At 43.0% G+C, this 25,366-nt stretch overlaps 1 protein-coding gene across 2 annotated transcripts in view; it reads left to right on the forward strand.

Annotated features, from left to right (window-relative positions):
* The first annotated feature begins 7,794 nt into the window (after nucleotides 1-7,794).
* The window catches only part of Lmcd1 (LIM and cysteine-rich domains 1), a 62,590-nt gene continuing 45,018 nt past the window's right edge, over nucleotides 7,795-25,366 (forward strand). For both annotated transcript variants that reach the window (XM_005412996.2, XM_013509111.1), the window contains exon 1: nucleotides 7,795-7,988. In XM_005412996.2, coding sequence (XP_005413053.1) covers nucleotides 7,947-7,988 — 42 coding nt within the window. In that variant the 5' untranslated portion in view covers nucleotides 7,795-7,946. The remainder of the gene's footprint in view (nucleotides 7,989-25,366) is intronic.

The raw sequence follows: 25,366 nt of genomic DNA on the forward strand, positions 1-25,366 counted from the left end.
AACACAGTTTTAGAAGGTTTGGAAAATTAAAATGCCGACATGGCAAACTGGATGGAAAATGTGATAATGGGAGGACACTAATGGAGGCTTTAACTACACCGATTTTTATCTCCTCTCTTCTCTCACACTCTCCTGGGAATTAGGAGTGCTACAATTATTCCTTCAACCTTCACTAATTAGAGATTCCCCGATTTCCCCCATGAGTGGTGTGTAGAACATTGTTCTAAAATGGAATGTTATTCTAAATAGTCTCCATAATTAGGTTGTTGAGTGTCACATGTAATTAGCTCACAGGTGTTAAAGAGTGGGGAGGACAGAGATAAAAGGGATTTTTATTTCTACACCAGGGATCCAGCCCTATGGTGTAATACAACTTGGTGTATAGTCAAAACCCAAGAAATGGTTGGGGCTGTTTTAGTTGTTACTTTGTAGTTTTTAACTAGTATTCACTTTAGAGTCTCACATATGCAGGTTCAAATTGAGGCTCTGTGACCTCGGGAACAGCTTAGACCACCTGTCGTAGAAAAGCGTTGGAAAAATTCAGGGAAATTTTGCACATTCAGAGCCTGGCAAAGTCATGTTGGTGTCATCTCAGAAATAAACATTTGGTTCAGATTATTCTTCATGTGTCATTTGAAGCTGAGCAGTCTGCTCTTTGATAGGCCCCTTTAAATCCACAAGGCAGCCCCCTTCAAGCCAGCCTAACCAACCACTACCCTCTCTTTCTCCAAGGATCAAAATTATTTGTAGAGTAGGAATTTGGAACTGCACTACTGCCCTTTAATCCTCTTCAGGACTCTTCTCCTGAGTGACTCATATCAATCTCTCACTCCCAGTGGGTCATGCAAGACAAGTATTTTGCTACATCTTCCCTGCAAATTCCATGGATGTCATCAAATTACAAAAATGCAAGCTCAATACGAGGGTCCACTGCAGAAACTGTTCCAGCTTCCCCAGTGTCTCTTACTCGAACTGAAGCCCCAAAGAATTAAGACAAAATTAATATTAGCTGTCCCTTTCATGTGTGAAAATTTAATCCCTAAATTCTTAGTTGATGGAGGTGGGTCCTTTGGGACATAATCAGGATTAGATGAGATGGGAGGGCTCTGCTTGACATTAGTAGCCTTATAAAAGGAAGAGACCAGAGCTAGCACACCTGATCTGTCTTGCCATGTGATGCCTCCCACCACAGTATAGAGCAAGAAGGACCTCACCAGAGGCTGAGCAGAGGCTGACACCAGGCTCATGGACTTCCCAGTCTCCAACTGCATACCAAAAAAACTGTCTTCCTTATGAGGTGCCTTGTCTTGGGTATTTTGTTATAACAATAGAAAGAGGACTTGGCCACCATGCTTTCACCTACAGCCCCATCCATCTTCATTCCTCAAAATAGGCTCTACTTTTTCGGATGGCAAGTTTTATTGAAAATTGTTTTAATAACATTTTTCTTGCATCCTCAACTCAGGCATCATTTCCATGTGAAGGCATTCCTGATTTAAGAAGTCTGACAACCCAGGATTAGATTAGCTCTTCAACTGAGGGAGAAATACAAAGGACAAAGAATCACCTCACAGAAGTGTTTGCCTGCCTGTTGTCTTATCATCCAAGGAGCTCTGTGCTGGTGCCACTTACATGTCCCCTGAAAATATTGAGGGTGATGACTACATCTGTCAAGTTCTTAGTATTCCCTAATAAGGAGGTTCCATTTTTTAGGATGGAGAGACCAAGGCATAAAGAGATTAAGTTCCACAGTCAGTCTTCTCCTATCCCAAGAGCAACCAGCAGACCAGCCTAAGAGAAGGCTCTCAGATTTCCATCTTGCCTTCCCAGCACCTCTAACTGGTTTTCCTATTTAATAAGTTGCCAACCCTCAAATCCTGTTAATTAATTCACACACCCACAGATGCAGGGAATGTAAAAGCAGCACACAGGTCAGTCTATACCTCACCCAGCTAGCAGAGCCACACTAGGATCATCTGTGTAGATCAACATCATGGCTGGAAGCACCCAAAGGTGTGGCTGAAGGGAGATAATAAGGGGCTGTTTATGAAGGCAAAATAGAGATCAAGAAACCCCCTAAGGAAGAGGAAATTATGTAGGCCAGCATCAGCAGGAAGAAATCTGAAGAGGTCAAGGGTCAGAAATGTCACCAGACCAGCAGGAGCTGTGGTGTTGGCAGGGAAATAAAACCAGCACAAAATGCTGCCCAGCTTAGCAGGAGAAAGTGGGAAGAATGAATATGTCCACCTCCAGTCTCCCACTGTAATTTCCTGCTGTCTGAGCCCAGTGGAAGACAGCCGAGGACCTTACCCATGTCCATGGAGCCTGAGGGTCAGCTTCCACAGCACAAGCTGGAGGAGGAAGGTGGCTCATGGATCTCTCAGAGTCTGGAAGCCCAGTTCGTCTAACTTTGTCCAGGCTGTCTTCATATTGAAGCCAGCAGCCTCCTGGAAGACTCCTGAGTAAACCTGGATCCCAGTGTAGTGACAGGATTTTTAACACACATCTTCAGTATCTCCATCGAGAACAGAAATAACAACACATGCACCTGTGAGCATTTTGAGGCTCAGCCTCACAAAGCACAAGTGACCCATAGGTGAGCCAGACAGCTGCTCACTGCCTTCCAGCTGCCCAGAACAGGGACTGCTCCAATCTTGTTCCTAGAAACTAGCTGACAGAGATTTGCTCACACAGCAAGAGGATGAAACCCTCCGCTTGATATAAGAACACCTGCTGCTCTAAAAGGAAAACATCAGCATGGCTGGGGCCACTTTGTAGTCCAGATACTTGCCCAGCACATGCAACGCTCTATGGTCCACCCCCACCACTACCAAACAAACAAATAAACAATAGTAAAACTACATTCAACTCAGGGAATTTTCTGTCCCTGGTAGCTATAAGAATTGAAAGGAGAAGTAATTCATTTAGAAAGAAGTACCAGGACTTGGGGATGTAGCTCAGTGGTAGAGTGCTTGCCTAGCATATACAAGGCCCTAGGTTGGATCCTCAGCATGGGGGCAGGGGAGATTTCTTCATCCCAAAAAATAACAGAGACTTAAATCTATAAAACAGACCCAGCAATAATGGGAATGATACTATACTGGTTTTCTTTCTTTCCTTTTTTATCTCAATACTGGAGATTGAACCTAGGGCCTTCACACTGGGCCACATTCACAGCCCTTTTTAAAATTTTGAGGCAAGGTTTTGGTTAAGATACTACACTGGAAACTGTAGTCCTCCTGCCTCAGCCTTGGTTAGGTGCAGTCTGGAAAACCTTCCACTTAATTAACTTATTAAGGATCTTACATCTGCAAAATCTCCTTTCCTTTGCTATAATAGTCACAACATACTTATGGGTGTGACTCCCAACACATCTGGTATTCTGGACAAATTTACTACTTCTTAGAGTAAAGTGCAATAAACTTGAGCAGCAAGTCAATTTTAGAGAGGGGATCAAAATGCAGGGCTCCAGCTCCTAATGTGTTGTTATTTGGTAACAGGCAGATTCTCCTTGTTTCCTTCCCTGCCCTGTCAAAGCCTATAAGATGGAACCCCATTTGGGTCCAACAATCATGTTTTGTTTTCATACAGATGTTTTTGCCTTATAAGCAAAGCCTTTCTGGATCTAGGAGTCCATCCAAAAATCTGTAGAAAATTACTTCTTCTAAAATTAATGCTCCTATAAAAAATGGCAGGAGACAAACAAAAAATTGAGTTGTGAACAGTTCACTCACAGACACACACACACCAGTGATGGTGTAAGTTGATACAAAAAAATTCTGCTTTGGAATTCATACATATTTATATCAGTTAATTAGAATATACTACCATGTTCCCCCAAAATAAGACCTTACAAAAAAAATGCCAGCCCCAATCAGCCTATCCTTGCCTTACCTGCCACCACACAGAAACCACGTAACAAGCAAATACAGTAGTGAGGTATAATCTCCTTTATGACCCTGAGCATCACTATGGTAATGACCAGCTGGGACTGGTCCCAGTCAGGTTGTTCAGTTATGTCTTATTTCTGGAGAAACAGTATGTAGTTCATGGATTATTGACCCTTAAGTGTTAGATGTTTTTTTAAATGAATACAGTATTTAAAAAAAATCATAATCAGATAAAGGCCACCAATTATATTGGCACACTGAACAATTTGGGCCATGGTTGCTATATTGTAAAGATAAAAACATCATTGTGAGTTATGATTATTGGGGGGGTTTGTAAAAGTATTTGGCAAGAAACCAAAAGACACAAGTTCTTTATCATGCTCTGCCTCTTTGTCTCCCAGCATAGTGTTTGAAACACATAGTCAACCAATCACTTACAGGTTCCCAGCTCCTTGATTACTCACCAGCTAGGATTCTCTTAGTACCTCCTGGTGTTTTTGCTGCATGTGTTACAAAGTGAGTTATGCGCTTACTTACATCTCTCTGTAACCCCCCGGTCCAGTACAGTAGCCACGAGCCACATGTGGCTGTCAACCATTGCAACAGGGCAACCTTAGTGGAGATCTGCTGTGAGTCTAAGACACACCCAAATTTTTTCTTTTTATATTTTTTCAAATTTCAAAGATAAAGCATGAAAAAGAATGTAAAGCATTTCAATAATTTTTATGAGCTGCAGGAAGAAATGACATGTTGGTCATCTTGAGTTAAATAGAATACATTACAAAGATTTCATCTGCTTCTTTTTTCTTTTTATAAATGTGGCTATTAGAAAGTTTATAATGGCTCACTTTATGTTCCAGCTGAGAGTGAACCTATCACATCCATCGTTCTCAGTAGGTTTAGCTCCTTAACAAGGCTTACAGGGCCGGTGAGATCCAGCCCCTGTCTGCCTCCCCTAGGCTTCACTCAGACACCGTGACCTGACTGTTCCCTGGACACATCATGCTGTGCCCACCTCAGGGTCTTTACTCTCCTCTTCCATTCTCCTGGAGTCTTCCCTCCACACTGCTGACTCCTTCTCCATCTGAAGGGACCACAGCCAGTGACTACTCCTCCATGTTTTTCCCCTAGGCATTAATACTTTGTCTAGTTTTCTGGTCACTTGCTGAATCCTCCACCCCAATACTAGAACTGACACTGGGGGAGGGCAGGAACTTTTCTGGTCTATTGACCATTGCACCCTCAGCTCAGGGACTAACCCACTTTAGTTCCCAATCCCATGTTTATTTGTTTAACTCATGAATGGAAAAATAGCAGAGCTTCATTCAAAAATCCCACTTAGGACCAACCTGGTGACAATGGTGGCAATGACAGCATCATCTTATGCCACGTGCTCACTCTTTCCCCCAAAATCAATTTTCTATGGTCACTAGGGGAGGCAGTGTGGGATAGTTGAAAGGACACAATCTGGAAGTAGAAACCTTGAATATGAATTTCACTTCTGCCACATAGGAGCTACATGATTGGATAAAGTCCTTGATAATTCATAATTTGTTTCCTCCCAGTGGTTGTCTTGAAATTCAAGTACATTAACAGCTTTCAGTCACAAAGCCCCAGTGTGAGTTACAGACCAAGGCAATCTCCAAAGGGAAAAATCCTTTTATTAACTAGCGTGTCCCAAACACGGAGTACAAGGCTTGGCTTAAGAAAGAGGCTCCAAAGCTGCTAGATGGATAAATGACTGCTTCCAAAAAGCCCCTGTACCATAAAGCAATGAACCTGGGGAAAATCAGATCTCTGTACTGTTCCAACTTGGAAAAGACGTTCCATTTATTCCAAAGAGAAGAAGGAAAGAGGACCTCAGAGTCAGAGTGAAGCTGAGGAGAACTAACTACATTTCCCCATTTTCCCTCAGTCCTGACTTGTAAGTTTGCTTTGGTGACCAGGCAAGTCTGTGCTTACAGGACCTCCAAAACACATGGGTCCACAGTAGGGTCTGGAGGATCCTAATCTGTATCCTTAGCTGTGATGGGAGAAGCTTTAGCAGACAGCAGGGACCCCACTTCTGGTTTTTCCAGAAAAGATAAGATGGGTGGCCCAAAGCAGAGATTCCTAATTCTCACATTCTGAGAAACAACCACAACTTCTCCCTCCTTTCATTGTACCTGGAGTCAAGAATAAAATATGGAGAAGTGGAAGGAGCTCTGTGGTTGCAGCTAAATGATGTTAAAGTTAGAAAAATTAGCATTATTCCATGGAACAATGGTTTCTCAAGATGGGGCAAAGAGAGTGGCAGGGGAGGGAGTGGGAAGTGACTTCACTAGGAATGCTTTTGCCTAGATTGGAGGGGAGAAAGCTTGCCTTTGTTATACTCCTAGCTTCTGTTCCAATCACTCAAAGGCTCTGGCAGGACATCCCACTTGAGCACTATTGTTCCTAGGATTTGTTACTAAAAGCACTATTCATGTGGAAACCTTCTTTCCTGGGTCAGGCTCCTGTTAATAATTCTTTGTCACCTACTGGTTTAACTTCAGCTCACCCTGGAAATTCTCACCTGGCCTTGTCACTGCTGATTAAAAGCCAGCACCCTACTTGCATTCATTCAAAAAATGTGTCCTGAACCTCTGCTGCCTGTGAGGTGCTGGGGCTATAGCTGGGAGCAAAAGAGACAAACATTAATTATAGCCGAAATCCGGGAAGGAAGAAATCAGCCATCTCTCTTCCTGGAAAAGGTGAGTCACAAATGGAAAGTCCATTCCAGGATTGTGAAAAAGGAATCACAATTTGGGATTCCTGGTCAAGGTTTTGGGTGGCTGGAGATGATGGGTTAGGAACCAAACTGGAGAAGGGTTAAATGAGGAACAGGCTCCAATGACAGAGAAGCCTCATCACTGTGGCCTTCAGCCCCTGATTCCCACCAGATCAGTCCCAAAGGATGTCCTTCGAGCCCACTCTCCAGGCTCCCTGCAGCGAGTTTTACTTTAGCCCACTGGAGCCTCAGTTCCGACAGGGAGCATGCCAGTGTGAGCGACAGGAAAAACACCTCAGGACAGAAAGAGCAAGTTGTCTCTAGGAGAAAGGGCTTGTTTCATGCTGTGGAACAGGTTCCATCGGCAGATGTGGGTTTATGAGCAAGGGAACCCTGGCCAGTTCTGTCCTCTGGGAGAGGTTATGGTGGACGCTGGACAGGTACCGCCGGGAATTCTGCTTGTCCAGGTCCGCAGGACCCGATTTATCTAAACCTTACCAACTTCCTGGTCTGTAGTCCCTAACCCAAAGCCCCGCGCTCCCTCTCCCCATAGAGGGCATCGCTCGGCCTCGGTGAGCGCAGGCTGCACCGCGTACCTCCGCCAAGGACGCGCCCCCCAGTGTGTACAGGCTGGTTAGTACTTCGCGCGTACAGCTGAAGGACCACATCACACTCTCCCGGCGCTCATCTCCCTCACCCAGATTGGGGAGTGTCGGCCCAGGTGACCACAGCTGCCCCCCACCTGTCTCCGCCACGCGCGACGCGGCGGCCAGGGCGGGAAGGGGAATCCGGCTCAGCATTTATTTTTGGACTCAGCTCACTAAAAATACCTCGGCCTTCCTGTTTGATCCCTCTCCCTCCTGACCTGAACGGACCGCCGGCTGTCGCCCGCCCCCCTCAGCGCGCTGTCCTTTAAAGGAGAAGGGCGTGGGGACCGAGTCGGCGCCCGCCGGGGCACAGCAGGGACAGAGAGTCAGCCCGAGCCAGCGCGCCGCCCCGAGCTGACGTCAGGGATCGGCTCCTCCAGGCGGAGACACCCAGAGGCGGGGCGCAGCCTCGCGCTGGCATTGGCTGGCCACGCGCCAGCGCCCGCGCCGATTGGCTGGCGCGGTTTTAGAGGGAGCCCGGCTCTCCAATTAAAGCGGGACCGCGCGCCCGGCTGCTCGCAGAGCTTCCCGCGGGGCGCGCGAACCTGGCCATTCAGCCTCCGGCAGCCCTGCCGCGCGCCGTGGCAGTCCTGCCGCGCCTCCTCGAGCCTCCACTCTCCACTGGACGAGCCCGGCGTTGTGTCTGCTCCGCAGAGGAAGATGGCAAAGGTGGCGAAGGACCTCAACCCACGAGTGCAAAAGGTGAGTGGAGATCTGCCTGCCTTTATTCACACCTTCTCCCTGCTCCCCTATCTGTGGGCAGATACCGTACCTAGATGTAAGGAGCAATTACATTCCAAGACTTATGTTTGAGCTGACAAGCACACACCCAAATTCCCTTTTGTTTACCATTGTAAGGTAAAGCTGTGCGAAAGAAGAATCTTAATTCTTGGGTGATGTTAATTAAAGTTGAATTAAGGTAAAACTCCCTGGGGAGAAGGTATTCTCAGGGTCACTAGGGGAAAAGCCCGTGTTTCTGGGTTCCCTTTCCCCTTTGGGATAGGTTCCGTGAAGATCCATCCCAAAAGAGGGGCATAGGTAATACTAAGAATGTTCCCCTTTTGCGATCATCCTAGTACTTGTGGGTCCCCGCAACACACTGCACAGTTTCTTAGCTGCTGCTTTGGCAGTGGCAGCAGTTCTAACACAGGCAACTGTCCCCAGGGTCTGCTCCTTTCTCTTTCAAGAAGGGCTGGCTTGGAGCCCAGAAGGTCAAGGGTGAATTACTGCAGGAGGGGCCTACAGCTGTGCCTGTAGCTCCAACACCCACTGTTTGCCTACCTGAGCGCCCTTGGAGAGCTCAGGCTGGAGACTTAAAAGACAGGAGAACAGGGAGAGAACAGAGACAGCCTACGCTGATAACCTATGGTACACCTGTGCAGCGGGCTATTTGTATCACTGAAAGCTCTGAAAGGTTCGCCATCATTGCCTAGGTTGGGCAGATAGAGAAATGAGGTTGTGGAGAGCCACAGAAAGCTGGTTTCAGTAGGCAATATGTAGGGAAAGCTTTACATATTCAAGCTCTGGTCCTTTTTCGCTACATAGTATTGACTAAATGACTTTTCTAAGCCTCAATTTCCCTGACTCTAACCTAGGGGTGGTAGACCCCACCTCCTTCACAGCAACCAGAGCAGCAAGGTGGCAGCTCTGAATTAATCTCCCAAAGCAGTAATTATTAAGCTCTGATTTCAGAGGATTTAATCTTGCAGGGCAAAGTCCCCCTTAGACATCAACCATTATTTGTGAAGTAAATGAGAGAAAAAGAAAAAAAAAAAAGACTAGCAGAATCAAAATAAGAATGCAAGCCAACTACTTAGAGGCATGACATTCAACATCTAATTTAGAGTTATGCCCTTTGCACACAACCTGCCCCAGACCCCCACAGTGCTGCAAACCCTTCTGCATGTGTACGCCAAGTCTGAGTTAATCTGGGCATCTCTCTGGAATGTACCATGTCCCACTGCCTCTGCCAGACTATTTGCAGAATCAAGTCATCTCACCTGCTGTGGATTTCCTATAAGAGTTTAGGCTTTTGGAAGATACCTCTTAATTTTTACACAGTTGTGAGTTATGCTTGTACTGCTCTTATTTCTCTTTATGTCTTTTTGAAGTCCTTGAGGGAAACCTTTCTTGTCTACCTCTGCATTCCATGCCACATACAGCAGGAGTCAAAAAACTATGAAACAATGAAAATATCTGGGTAGCTAAGACCTTAATGTTTGTACGATACACTGTATATGTTATTCTTTATCTTGTATTATTATTTACCTTGTGGCACAATGATTTGTGTTTGAACTACCTCCCCAAGTTCAGTTGATTAGAAAAATTCAGGGCTAAGGGAAAAGGCTTTCATTGTTCTCTGGAATGTAAAATGATTTCTGGGTGTTGTAATTATAAGCTGGCTGACAGTTACCATGTGAAGTGAGGCAAGGTATATGGAAGCCTCCTTCCCACTCAAGGCAGGGCTACTGCTTAAAAGAAATCTTATTTTTATTTTCCTTTGCACAGGAGAATGTGATTATCCAGATTAGAGGTGGAACATGTTCTCCTTCTTGTCACCCTCTAGTGCCAACTTTCGTAGTCTGGAAACAGTTTATTTTCCATTTAGATCTAATTACAGGCTTAGCAAAAGAATATGGTGGGTAGAGATGAAAAGGTGGATATTTTTGGCCTCTTGGGATTTTGACAGTCAAGGAAACTATCACCCCTTTGTGGATTAACCAATATCTACAATTCAAAAAGTCAAGTGAAGGGGTAGGAGTCTGGAGAGTCCTCCTTGCTGAATGATACAGTAGTGATTAAGTGCTGTGTCATAACAGCACGCTGAAAAGATTTTATTGCATATTTACTTATAAGATCAGCAACACTTTTTTTAAATATTTGGCTCCAGGATGTAAAATCACACTTAGACATTTTGAAACAAATTAATGGACTCTTCCAGCTACAAGAGACCTATTTACAAAATGAGAAGTAGTTTAAAATCGCATATGTACCATTCCACTTTTCTGCCCCCAAAGGGTTGAGAGAGAGAGGAATCCTCAGCAGCTGAAAAGTCATAAGAAGGTTGTCTTAATTACTTTTCTCATTGCGGAGACAAAATGCCTGACACCCAAAATTACAGGAGGAAAGGTTTATTTAGCTCATAGTTTGTAGAGGTTTTATTCCATAATTGGCTGTCTCCAAGGCAGGGTGGATAGCAGACAGGCATCACAGAGGAGAAACTGTTCATGGCAGGCAGAAAGTGGCAAAGCAACAAGGGTCAACTGCAGCTTTTTCTATTTCATACCTTATTCAGGCTATTTAGGGCAGGTAGCACTCATACCCTTAATCCTAGTGTCCTTGATCCTAGCATTGCACCATGAAGCAATCTCTGTCACACATTCTAGATCCAGCCATGTCTGAAAAAGCCTAAGACTGCATAAGGTTTTGGGGGGATATCTAGACACAAACCATAACATTCTGTCCCTGGACCCCCAAAGACTCATGCACATTCCTTTATTTAAAAGGCATTTAGTACATCTCTAAGAGTTGCCAAAGTCCTAACAGTTTCAGCATTGCTGAAAAATCCAAGTCAAAAGTCTCCTTTGAGATTTAAGGCCAAGTTTTAGCTGTGAGCCCCTGCACAAATGAAAAGAAAGTTAAATATGTCCAACATTCAATGGCACAAGATAGATATTTCTATTCCAAAACTTACAAATGAGGATAGCAAGGAATGGGAACAAAGCAAGACCAAAATCCAGCAGGGAAACATTAAATCCCACAATTCCACTTTCAGTATTTCTGGCAATCTGTGACAGGTAGTGGACTCCAAAGGGCTTGGGTAGCTCCAAATGGCACGTTTGGTGGTTATAGCTCCCATGCCATTTTTCTTTGGCTGGCTTTGCTCACTCCTTGCAGCTTTCCTTGGACTATCTATATTCCTGGCTTCTCAATCTTCTGCAGTCTCCTCTGCACCTTTGACTTCACACTGACAGTTTCACAGAATGCCCTCTCGGGGACTTACTGTCTGGCCTCCCAGGCCTTCTTCTGGAATCTGGGTGGAAGCCTTCTTAACCCCACAACTCTTGCATTCTACATACACCTAACTTCTTGATGTCAGGAGCCATTTGTAGGAATTTGGAAAGAACGAGGACAAAGAAATCTAAGAGCATGCTTACTGTCAACTATGCATGTGCCAATGGATGGGCTCTGTTTTTCCCTCCTAGCAATGCCCAAGGAGCATTAAGTGATGGTACTTCTATGTGCATTGCCAAGTTCAACCAGGTGTTTCTGTACACTTCTTCACATCACACCCTTCTTGGCTTTCCTGTCCTCCAGGCTAGTTCTCCCCTCTTCCTGCTTTCACCTCCACTTCTTGCAGTGTGCAGACCATTGGCATGTCATCTGAGCAAACTTGTCCAATGTAAACATGGCTGCTCAAGTGTCATCAGTGGCTCCCTCAGTCTTAAAAACATATTAAGCTTTCAATTACACTTCTTAATAGACAACACATTGGAGGCCTTCCTGTAGGTGTATAAGCAACTTGGCCCCAAATGGAAAGAAGGAGGTGGAGAGATTGCCCAATCCCTGTTAAAGGATCTCTGAAAACAGATGCCGAAGTCATTATTTTGTAAGACTTTGTAAGGGGCAGACTCTTGTCCTAGTAGGCAAGTGTATCTCAATAGGTGAGGCCAGAGGCTAAGAGCTGACTTTTACCAATGCACCCAGCATCTGTGGCAGGGGAAACAGCAAAACCCTTGGGCACAGGTTTTAGTGGAAGCTAGCTCAGCTCTGAGACTGGAAGTTAGCCCAGAGCTCAGCAACATTTCAGCAAGTAGGAAGCTAGAAAGGCAAATGTGGGATCCTCTGTAGATTCTGCAGTTTGATCCTCTCTTCACATTAACTGACCAAAGGAGGAAAGAGAAAAGAAAGAATTCAGCAAATTTGGGCACCAGAAAAGCAAGGACTGCCATGTGGGTTCTTGCATGTGTCTTTCTCAACTCCCCTCTGGCTATTTCCGTGAAGAAATGGTAAGGCATGTAGCAGTAAAGTAGTAGTTCCTGCTGCAACCCACTGGGTTCAGCTGGGCACAAGAAGAGGCATTTGACTTGACTTTGCAAAGGAGAATCATCCTTTCTTTCCGGCTCACATATTCAGGATACTTTATATGTAACAAAGTGGAGATTTGCTATGATAAGTAACAGACCTTGAGAGTTCTTATCTCCCCAACCTTCATCCAACACCACTTAAATATTTATTTCAAGAGCAGATTGCTGACAGGATGGCCAAGTCACAACTGTAACTGTAGGCATTCCCTCAGTAGGTGACAGTGTGGGGGTCATTATTCCTAGGAAGAGGCAGAATTTGGATTAGTTATAGGCTTCCTTCTGCCTCCAACCCACTGGCCTTTCCTTTGTACTAGGCATCTCCTAATGACAAATGGGTATGACAAAATAGGCCTAAAATTCTATTCCACTAAGAGCAGAATTATGGAACAGCTTGTTAGAATATACCAAAAGAAGAGACAGCTGCTGCTCTTGAAGTGCCTTCTTTAGAAATAGCCCCTGCCACTTTCATTTCACAACAGGAAGAGGATTTGGCTGGCAGCTGCCACGACCTTACCAGGTGCAGGGTTACCCCCCACTTTTTTGGGGTCCCTCAAGAACAGAGCATTTGCTTAGCTTCATGTAGAACGTTGGTGGTGTCCTGAACCATTCATTAAGTCATAGGGTTGATAGCATGACTCTGTGGAAACTCTGGAAAATGCCTTCTGTGAAGCTTTTACAGAAGAAGCTAAACAGGAAGTTGGGTCTATGGGCACCAAGACTCTTTCAGTGGCTGAAATGTATGTTTGATATCTAAGGCTAAATATTTGATGCAAAAATTGTATTTTTACAGAAACATAAACAATAATCCAATTACAAAACTTTGTAAAATCCCCAAAATTAGCTGCTTGCTTCATATCTACTGTTTTATGTGAGAAGTGAACCCTTTCACATTTTTTTTCTCAGAAAGAACATATTGTTCTTTCTTTTGAGACAAGGTCTCACTATGTTGTTCAGGCTGGCCTTGAACTCACAATAATCTGCCTGCCTCAGCCTTCCAAGTGCCGGGATTACAGGCATGTACCACCATGCCTGGCTCTGAACACATTTCTTCTTTCATCAACTACTTAGATTCTTGCCTCCCAACACATTTATCCTTTCCCTGTTAGAACAGTCAAGTTTCAAGAAAGATAAAAATGAAAGACATCTCTTGAGGGCAGTGAGGATTCTTAACATATTTTTGACATTATCTTATTTAGTCTTAATGACTACCATGCAAAAATATTAGCATCCTTTTTACACATGAGTACATTAAGACTAAGCGTTTAAAATGATCACATGATGATAGGTTAAGAACTCAAACCTAGGCCTGTCTGATTCCAAAGCTTAAATTCATTCACCAGAAGCAGAAGTCTAGTAGAAGGAGAGATGATGATTATTGCTGTGAACCTCACACACAGATGAGGTTATCTCAGTTCATTGAACTCATTCATGCCCTAAGGGAAACTGCCTGGCATTTTCCAAATGTTACCAAGTACCTGTACTTCTTTGATATCTCTTGATCACTAGCATGGGTATACTGTCACCCACACCAAGTTAAAGCCATTTCTTAGGTGTAGAACGAGGACTTTCTAAATTTCTCCTGTTTCTCTAGAAGGCCGATGGAATTCTCTAGGCAGAGGCTGGTAGAGAGACCTTTTAAGGAATTATACAATTGATCCTGATAGTTAAAAAAAAATCCTAGTAATCCTAGATGCATAGATTCCAGGAAATTCTAGTGTGGGGATAAGTTTGGCTTCAGAATGTGTATCTGGACATCCTGGTCAGTGTGACTCATAGTCCAGCCAATAATGTGTGAATCAGGACAAGCAAACCACAGCCCAGGCCCCAACCAATACATACTTTAAAAGGAAATATGGTTGCTAAAAGGGGAGAAATCAAAAATTCCATTTGGCAAGTCACTCTTTTGAAGGACAAAGGAGTGCCAGTGTCCAGGCCCAGCTGGCTGTTTCAAATCCACGTGATTTGTTTATGGATTATTTTTTTTTCTCCTCTTGTTTTAAGACATCAAGGTGTTTATAAAATTTCTCTTTGGAGACAAATGCAAATGAGTCATTGTATAAAAGAACCTACATGATCTTTGCATGATCAACGTCTCTGGTTTGCAGGGGGCACATAGTAGGAAAATGGCATATCTGAAATTTATGTTACACAACGGAGTGCTGCCAGGACCAAGATGCCTCAACTTACTGCATCTTTTATGAATGAAGGAGAAGAGGATGTCTTCTATTCTGTCACTTCCAAACCTAGAATGTCCCAATTTTGTATCAGCTTCAGATCCTCAAACTTTAGAAGACTAGGTGAACATTTTGGCTATGGGCAAGGTTCATAGGCTACTTTGAGAAGCAAACTGTTCACACAAGATTTGCAAGCATGGAAATCTATATATAGCTCCCATTTTTGCCATTTGCTGGAGTTACAGTCTTTACCCAGTTACTTATTTGAGAAAGAAAGCTAATGGTAATTTTACATTTAATTGATAGCTTCATGAGATAAAGTGCCTGAATCATAGTAAGTGTTTCATAAATATTTCTTCATGTTGTTTTTGGCAGCCCCTTCTTATCACCACAAAGAAAAATCTCACAGGTTGTTAAGTGCTGGAATGTTGGAAGAGCTAGTTCAGTTTACCTACATCACATGTGCTTCTAAGATATCAGATTGCAGGACCTTCTCTTTGTAGCTAAACTTGATCTAGGCACAAATATACTCAGGCCACATCATATGCAAATCATGAGAATGGCAAGAATTCATCTTAGATGTCCTATTGCTGTCCATTCAAAGGTGGCCTTTACTTTGCCCAGTACCAGTTGTTGATCCAAGCTGTGTGATCGTACATAGGCCCTTACCTTCAGATGTTTTGCTGCTAAGATCGGGTAATAGTCACTCATTTCTTCATGTAGCAAGTATTTATTTACTATCTATTGTGGACCAGCCACTGTGGTGTCATACAAGATAATGAATGAGAAAGTTTCAGTCCCTGCCATATAAACTTGAATGTGGTGGAAACCATTTTTCATAAGGCAGGAGAAAGGCCAAATAATGGCAGTCTTCTATGTGTCCCTTGACTTATCCCCCCTGCCCCATGTACCTTTGCTCCCTTTTTCACTCAGTCTCAGATTTCTCAGGACTGTACACCTTTAGAGCTACACCCCAATTTCAGCTATCTGTCAGGTGGCAATGGAGTAGAAAAGGTAGCTCTGCAGTTATTGCATTCTAAACCAGCCCTGCAGTAAGAACCACCAGAGTGACAAGAAATCTGAAGAAGGGGGGCACTGGCAGCATGGGTGGCTCTCAGGACTCACCAGTAACCAGTCTTCTTGCAGAGGTGTGGTAGACCAGCTATCTGTGCGCTTAGTATGTTCTCAGAGGCAGATGGATAACCTGGACTGTGCCTTTCATGATGCTGATGTCAAGGACATCAAAAAGACAGAAGTACAGAGAGAGGGTGCTGGCAGACTATGCCTCTGCACAAAACTGCCCCTAAGAAGAGAGCATCTATTTGGGCTGTATGACTAAGTGCTGTTTCTAGGTACTGATTCATGAGGCTGACCACCAAGGTGACTGACCTGAGTAATATGCTGGCTGAAGGAGATGGAAGGAAAGTAGATCCTAGCTTTGCCCTCATCCTGGAGGAAAGCCACCCCACCTACCAGAGCTTGCCTGTGCTCCCCACCCCAGCCCTGGCTCGATGGCCAGCAAGTCTCCTTGGGAAAGGGATCTGCCTCTCATGGAGGAAGAGGTCAGCATTTGGGGAATCTTTATTGTAGAGCAAGGAGAGGAGGAAAATTTTTTGAAATCTTGTTAGTAGATAAAGGAGAGATTATAAACCAGGGATTTGTGGATAGAACTGAGGGTGCTGTGGAATTTAAGTAGGAAGAATATTATAACTTTATGTCTCTGACCTGTAACTGAAATTGAGCATTCTGTTCTGTCAGGAATGATGAAAGCCTTTGAAGTTTATCAGCCCTTGTTCCTTCGATACCAGTGGAAATCATGCATTTTTATATCCTATTATGCATAGGTCCTCCGCTCACTGTTTACACTTGTCCCTATCCCTGCTCTGAGATGACAGTAGTTAGATCCACTGCTGTCTTGTTAATTAGCTTAATACAGTCCATATGTTACTGAATCACAGGCTTGTTTTATATATTTATATTATTTTAGTAGTGTTGGTTTGCTTTGTACTTTTACTTTATATATTTAAAACATTGTTCTGAAAAGAGATACTTTCATATTAGCCAAAAGGGCACCAAATTTTAAGACTCTCCCATAAAGACAAAGTATTAAGACTTTGTTAACAGTATTATATATGACACACATACAAATACACATATTTGCATATATATAAACATACACACTTATATCTATAGTGGATTAAGAACTGAGGCTCCTAGAGTCGACAGATTGGCTCCATCACTCATTCTGTATTACCCTGAACAAACCATATTAACTCTGAGCTTTGATTTCTTCAACAATAAAATGGACCTAATGGCCGTTGTATTCACTATAATAATCTGCTACATTCTTAGAATTTGACATGTAATGAATGTGTGTTAAACAGAGTTACCACCATTAAAAGTGCTCATGAGAATGAAATGGTAAAGAAAATAAAACATTATTTCAAAGAGATTTTCTTAACCACCTCTGATTTAGCCAACTTTAAGAATTTATTTTGTTGAAAGAATGTATTATACAGTTATTATACACTGAACTTGGAAATGTAAAAATAAAAAAGAACCCCCAAATCTGGTGGTTTCAGAAAAGGAACAGCCTCGTGGAGCCACCAAAGAATCACAATATCTGAAGACCTTCCTCAGAGGTCTGTATGTAGGGCTGAGGGAGAAGAGCAAGCGCTGAACTGAATCTTACCTGGGAGGTCAGGACGGCTTCCTGAGGAGCCATACACTGGAGCTGAGTATTGAGAGATGAAGATGAGTGAGGATTAGGTAACAGCACAGTTTTATGCCTTCTGAATCTGATACTCGTAGTCTCCATTAGAGATGAAGTCTACCTTAGGGACTGTCATCCCTCTTGGCCTGTGGAGAAATAGATCCATTCACAGATGTATGTCCTTTATTTTCTTATCTGACAACTTGCTCTTCTTCAACCTAAACCTTTTTGGCTATGGGGATAGTGGAGCCTACACACCGGTATGCAAAAACCTTCTTAGGGCAGTGGCCTGAGACTCTTTAAGCCCAGTGATGGAGTTCCAGCAGGTTTCCTCTCAGCCTGAATTTTTGTAGAAAGACCTAGGTTTATGTTCACACACATGAGAACTGATGATACATGCAGTTTATGGGAAAAGAAGGGAACATCATGCGTGCCCTCTGTGAGGCTCCACATACTGCATGTGTGAGCAAATGAAAACACCAAGTACACTGAAGGATGTATAAGCATGAGTTTCACATTGAAACTCTAATGCCATTTAAATGCTAATTAGAGAGGTGGAAATCTCTAGCAGGATTCTTTGGTGAACTGTGAGGATGAAAACCAGCTTTCTGAAATATGGGAATGTGGTTGATCATATCCAGAATGTTATATCAAAATAATTGCTTTCACACAGCTCTTACTTCAGGCTTCTGAGCAGTCTGCAGATGTGGGTTCCTTCTTACCGTCTCTCAGAGCAGGTGATAAAATGAAACACACATGGTTTGGATGCTGAAATGCTGCTAGGATGATTCTTTTGATTTTTGTCAGTTGCATGTGGTACATTAAATAGAGAAAAAATCTCAGATGGTTTGCTGCCGATTTATCTAGAAAATGAAATTGTGGAGATCACCTATGCTTGCATAGAAAGGTGCCCTTTCTAAGGAAAGGGCAAAGTTGGATGGAAAAGCTCTATTATGTCAGCTCTGTCCTCCTACAGAGCCAACAGGCCCAAACATCCCATAGGAAAACACAATCCCCAGTAAGATTCACAGCTAATTAGAGTGGTTGTCATCACCCACCTCTGTACCCTTCCTAAGGCCCAGCCCAGGGTCAGTACCCTCTTGCACTTATATAAACAATGTTTGTACTGTATATTTCATCAGTTAAAATTCATCTTTAAGAGGTGGAAATGGCCCTGAAGAATCTCAACTTTATGTAGAACAAAGATACAGACCCAGCAAAGCCAGGTGACTTATTCAAGGTGACAGAGGCAGTTAGAAGAGCTGGACTTAGTGTTTGGTTCAGGAAAAGCTTTAGAACTTTCAGGACCTTAAATGTGAGACATTGTGGGCAGCCAGAGCTGCAGGGACACTCACACCTCCTGCAGAGATTTTTTTTAATACCTGTAACTCTTAAAAACTTTATTTTGACCTCAAATCTCTCAATCTCTCTGTCTCTCTCTGTCTCTCTCCAGCTTCTCCATGTGGGTTCTCTTTGCTTCTTTATAGGTTCAAATACCAAGTCCTAAGGTCCGGACTGAGGTCAGAGCTCCTGTTTGTTCTTTCACTTCCACCTCTGGGAGACCTCACATCAGCCTTTGGCTTAGCTGATGTCCCGCATTTCTGTTTGAAGACCAGTTTTGTGTTTTGTTCTAGTTCCTCCAGAATGTTTCTCTCTCCTGTCCTTACCCACTTCTGTGCCACCCAGCTGGCCTGTTTCTGGAATAGGACTTTGCATGTGGAAAAGCATAGCAATGAGAAGAGATCAGGCAACTTTAAAGAATGAAGAAGAAAACTCTAAACCCATGTTTAGAGCAAGAAAAGTCAGAACTATTTCTATATGCAAAGTAGCAGATTTTTAAAGGAAATAAAGGAGTATATACATATCAGAGAAGGCTAAAAAAAGGGAAAGAAACTCTTAATTAATAGAAGTAATATCCAAATATTTTTTTAAAAAATGACTGAGACCTATAGTCTAGAACAGTAAGAGAGTAATCAAATTTACATCCTTGTGACAACTTTCCTTCTAGAGGAGTGCTCAATAAATAAGAAAGCTGGTCATCAAAATGAACCTCCTTTCATTAGAAGACACCACTGAGAAAGTGAAATGCGGTCTACAGAATGAAAATATTCAGTCTGTATATCTGGAAGGGAGTTGTATTTTGAGTATGTAAATAACTTCTGAAAAGCAATTTTTAAAGTCCAGTTTTTGAAAGATCAATGAAAGCTTAAGTAGGCCTATCACAAAAGAAGATATGTGTGTGGCTAATAAATGTAGGAATAGGTGCCCATCATCATTATTCATCAGAGAAATGCTAATAAAAGTGTAATGAGGTAGCATTATATACCCAGAACAGTAAAATTCAGCACCAAGTATTGGAGAAGATGTGGAAAAACTGGGCCTTATATACACTGATTGCCAGGGAGAACATGAAGTGGTACTACCACTTTGGAAAGCTGTTGGGAACGTCTGACAATGTTAAGTATATGGCTTACCCTGTAACAGTTTCACTTCCAGGTATGTGTCCAAGAGACAGGAATACAGCTCTCCACAAAACAAATAAACAAAAACCTTGCACCAGATATCAGGAGCAATTTTATTCATAATAGCCCCCAAATGGAAACAATTTATATCTCCATCAAAAGAATGAATAGACAAGTTGTTCCATATTTATAAGTAGCTTTTAAAGATCTAATATATGGAGCAATACAAGTTATTGCTGACAGAAGCTACTTTTATATATAAAAGTATATGCTATATAATTTCTTTCATATAAAAGAGGTAAAATTTATATGTAAGAAAGAGATGAAGCTAATCTATAGTGACAGAAGCGGAGTAATGACTTCTTTTATAGGAAGCAAAAGCTTTTGACTTGAAGTGCTTGGGGGAAATTTACGGAACACAGGAATGTTCTGTCTTTTTATCTGGTTGTTGGTGCCCTGGGAGCTACATATAAAGTAACCAAGAGAATGGCTGAGATTTGTGAACACTTACTGTTTGTAAATTTTATTTTGATGTGCTGCTAGGGGAAAACCAAAATAAACCAAAAATAAAAGCGATATTTGGTAATCAGGTGGGAAGGGCTGTATACCCAGGCAGCTGGAGGGTATGGGGTAAAAGGTTGAGGACTGGGTATTTGCTAAAGTTCTGGATGTCTGGGAGAGGGCTCTGTCCACAGAGCTGCCACAAGGATATTTCAGTTCTTTCCACTGACTTTAGTCTGGAGTTAAAGTTTCTAAATGATGGGACATTTTTAGCCATGTCTTCTGTATAGCACTCTGCTTCCCCCAAACTGGCCTTTTGCTCATTCTCCGAACATGCTTTTCTTCCTCACACACATGTACTGAGACTCAGACTTTCTTTTCAGGGGCCCAGCTTCCATTCACCCCTCTCCCCTGGGGCTTTCCTGTATGATACCATCGATTCAGTACATTCTTGCTCCTCTGAAGCCCCAGCACGTAATTACCTCCTACTAAACACTCACACTTCATTTGCCAAATGGCCTGGGACCATCTGCAATTGTCTTGCCCCTTGCTTGTTTAACTCTGCACCATAGTGCCTATTTCTGCTGGAATCCTCTATCTGTAAGCTCGCTGGAACAGACACCATGACTTATTCCCCTGTGTGTGCTCACATTAAGGGCTTAAAAATGTTAATTAGTAGGAAATAGAAAGGAATGGAACCAGGAAACAGAGAGAGACCAGCTTGGGAAGAGGTGAGGGCAGCTTTCTTCCCTCACCTTGCCTACAAGTATTCCAAGAGGATAGAGAGGAGAGTGTAGGGTACAAAGCAGAGGCAGAATGAGCCTGGGAGACCATTAACCTCCTGCAGTGCCCCTCAGTGGGCCGCTACACATGCTACCTGCTCTACGCCCTCTAACTGGTGGACCATGCTGAGAACTGGCAAGGTAGCAGACGGGCAGGTTAGTGGGATGGAGAGGCTCTGGTAGTATTTAGAGGGGAGCTTCAGATGCAAAGGAAACAAAAGTGAGAGGACTCTGCATTTTTGACATATACATCCCAAGTTGTGTTACCCTCTTCAAACTGGGCTACAGAAGGCTTGCCTGTAGGATGGTGGATGAGCCAAACCTTGATTCCTTTCACTTCTGCAAACAACTAGCTTGAGGCTTCCTCTGCGCTCTCTTTCTGGCTAGACATCTCCTGAAAACAACACCAATGGCTTCCGTGGGCCAGGAAGGCATTTGGGCTGTGTGACCACACAGCAGCAGCCACGTCTCAGAGGACCTGGCCCCCTGAGAGACAGGAGCCAGAGGGGCGACTGGAAACTGGCTGAAATGAAGTCCAAACCACTCCTCACTCCGACCCATATGAACTTTAAATTTCAAGTCCTCGGTGAATATTTATACCCAAATAGGGCCAATGGAAAAGTTCCATCTGCATGGATTTTAAGAGTTTTGCCTTTCTGTCAGCCACGTTGACCAAACTCAGGAAGGTGGCAGAATCACTGCCAAGCACATGCTCTTTGAAGTGCAAGAAATTCTGAGAAGGCCCTGGGCCATCGTATTTCTTCTCATCCTGAAGACTTGGAATTGGCACCCCCTTTTTTAAAAATACTTAACACCCATAACTCTTGGTGCTTTAGAATTTTCCCCAAGCCTCTGACACTGTGCTGACTGTGAGCACTCTGGGTGTAGATAAATCTGTTCGAAGTTCTGCTGGGTGAAACTGCTTTCTTGCTTGGTATTTTAAAATCTAAATGATCCAATTAGTGACTTTCATATTTTTCCTCTTTACTTTGCTCCCAGAGAAATGATCCCCAATTTTGTCTTTAGTTTTTCATGTGTTATCCCCTGTTTCTCAGAGCCAAAACACTAGCAATTTCACCCCATCTGCCCTTGATGTGAGGAGTTAAGTAGAAGACTTAAAATTGTACAGGCAGATCAACTGTTCTTATCAAGGAGGGACCCTGTCCCAGGCCTATCTTTTTTATCCCCATCTCTATAACAATCCCACTTTACAGGTGAGTAAACTAAGGCTCAGAGAAGTTAAGTAAATTGCCAAGACTACATAGTCACTAATGAACATGAATTCAGTGTGGAAAATTTAATTCAGAGCTTTCTCCTCTACACCTAATGTGTCACCATTTCCAGAAGTGTGTGTCATGAGTTTGGCCACAGGTGAGTTTGCCCAGTGCAGACAGGTGGCAGTGAGACACAGCCACCATCATCAGAGTCTTTCCCCACTTGTAGGTATTTCATCCTCCTGACTCCATTGAGGAGAAAGTCTGTGTATGGTGCTAACTTCTCAAACACTTGCCCAACTTCACTTTAAAAAGCTGGCAGGCAGAATCAGAGCTTTTTAAAGGGCAATTGTATCTAGTTAGAATTTAATGGTATTTCATTATCTATTCTATTTCTCATGGTTATCCTCTATTTTTCAATACATTTTAGGGACAGAGTCATTTTTTAAGAAATAAATTTTTAAAAGTGCTTCATATAATGAAGAACAGTCCCACAGATGGTGCATAGGAGGACAAAGTTCAGGAAGAAGGAACACAGGGTTTTGTACACTCAGTGTCTGATTCTCCGTGATCTCCACAGTACTTTGTAGTTTGCAAAACAGCAGTCCTGTGAAGCCGGTAGGGGTTATGCTTCATTTCAAAGATGTAAAAAAATTGTGGTTAAGAAAGCAGAAACTGAATGCTAGGTCACAAAGGTTATGCAAAAAGTAGCCAGGGCTCTAGTTCTGTGCTGGAAGCTCCAACATGCATGGAGTTCCCCGACCTTCTATCAGCAACTCATTTCAAGGGCAGGAGTGGAGAAAGGGATATTCCAAAGCAATGAGCCAAGAGCAGAAATGCCATGGAAATTCTGCAGAGCTTAGTGGCTCTCCATGGATTGGCCTGAGTTTCCACAGTTTCCTGGTATTTGTATATATTCTGTTTCATGGGGGACGCCTGCTAGAGTTTCTCTAGAGTAGTGAAATTTTCCCTCTATAATGAGTCACCTTTTGGAAGGTAAAGAAACTGGCCTTCCTGTTCAGGAAGCATCTCTTCCCTTCTGGGCACAACCACGCAAGGATGGCAGGAACTAGGAATGGCCCGCTCATAAGGAAACACCAAGTTCAGAAGAACATTTCTTTCTGAGGCCCCCAGCCTTGAGTGGGAGTAAACCATCAGGTCAGGGTGTGTGGCAGCGAGGAGAGCATGCTCGCAGGAGGAGAGGGTGCGGGAGCTACAGAAGGTGAGGGCAGTTCCACGTGTCCATGCTGGAGAGATGACAGGAGCTGAATGATGCTTTCAGAGAAAGGTGAGTGCTGAGCAAAGAGTAAAGCACTTCGGGTAGATTGAGAGAGGAGAAGAGCCATCGCTAGACCCTCAGAGGGAGAGGGGAGCCTTTAAAAGGGTAGAGAAAGGGCTGTCAGAGTGGTTGGAATCACCAGGGAAGCCAGGGCAGTTTTTTTCCCTTCCAACTCCCGCTACAGGCATCAGCCTTGGAGGATGCGTTAGCTTTTCATCTGCCAAACACAGAGGACAAAAAAGAAAATGCTATCCAAAAACACTGAAGTGTTTAATTAAGGAGCTACTATGTGCAAAGCATTTTAGGAACTAGTGATAGAGCAATGAACTAGACAGAGAGAGACCCTGCGCTCATAGAAGTTTCAGTCCAGCAGGAAGCAGTGTCTTTAAAGAGTAATAACTCTATTACTAAACAACCACCATCAGGATGGGTAGTACAAGAAAGCACAAGGTGTGGTACAAGTTTTTCTAAGACCATATGACAGGTACATCAGAAGGATAAATAGACATTTGTTAAGTGAAAGGAGAAAAAAATGTCCGAAGCAGAACTGTATGGGGCAGGCTCCCAGATAGACAGGAATTTAGCATCTCTCCTGGGGTGGACATGTGTTTAAAGGAATATACTAAACTTACTTCAGTCTCCTCCAATTCCAAAATTAACTCCAGTAATTTTCTGGAAAGTAACTTGGCTTTTGTAGTTCCTATTTTACATTTGAGCTGTGTCTGATGAGTTTCAGAAGTGAGCTTTGAAAAATGAATTATTTGCAAAGTGAATTGTCATCCACTAACTTCTAATTTATGTTTCATAGAACTCAGCTTAGAAAAAATTGACCCCCAAATGTTTTAAGGTCCTTTCAGTTCTAAGAATCTATGATTTTTCTTCCACACTGAATCTAACTATATATAGTATGTACAACTAAATCATTGTGCAGGGAAAATCAAGAGAAGGATGAAATATTTGAACTAAAAAGTATATTTAATGTTAGTTTTAAAAACATTGTTAGCCAAAAAGAGAGAAGAGGGAAGCCGTTTATAAGGGGGAGGCCTGTTTAAAAGCAGAAAAATATCTTGCTAAAGGCATAACATTGAAACACACAGCACCAGTGTTGGTTGAAGGAAGTGTGTGTGTGTGTGTGTGTGTGTGTATGTGTGTGTGTGCACTTCCAGTGTAAATAAGTTCACCTACAATTTAGGTCTGGAATTCCTAGCAGCAAGCATTTACGTAAGTGAAGGCTTCAGACTTTTAGTAACAGTGCTGTACATTTACACAGCATATTTCCCTTAAAGATATTAAGATTCAGACAGGCAACATTAAAAATCCTTCTTCTTGGTTTGTCCTGTCTCCCTTAATTCCAGAATTAACTCCAATAAAAGTGTGTTATCCATGGAAAGATTGATAATGATGAAAATTTAGGATGTAGACACATACTTCCCCCCATATCACATTCTTATAGGATGATATTCTTAAGATATCAGGCAGCTGACATTAAGGGAGTCTTTCAAAACTGGGAGGTATAATAAGCACAGCCAGCCCCCAGGTTACAGTTTTACAGAAAGAGTCTATGAAGAGTTAAAATCTAAGGACCATGAAACCAATTAGATTTTTGTTTCTAAGCATGACCTGCAGACATCAGACCCAGGAGGCCAACAGCTTGTTCTCATTTAGGGAATGTGGGGGGTGGGGGGGCGTGGGGGAGTACTGGTCCCACAGAGACTTTATTTTTTCTTATCTTGACTTCTCTCAAGCTACTTTATAAATCTCTGGATAAGAGTCTTAGAAGGGTTCCATACTGTTGCAGTGTTGGTAGCTTTATCCCATTTTCCCAAAAGCTGCCAGGACATCCCCGGGGAAGAAGAGAAAAAGACAAT

This window comes from Chinchilla lanigera, unplaced genomic scaffold (genome assembly GCF_000276665.1).
Source record: "Chinchilla lanigera isolate Chin_1 unplaced genomic scaffold, ChiLan1.0 scaffold00160, whole genome shotgun sequence".
In the NCBI taxonomy this organism is placed as follows: Eukaryota; Metazoa; Chordata; class Mammalia; order Rodentia; family Chinchillidae; genus Chinchilla; species Chinchilla lanigera.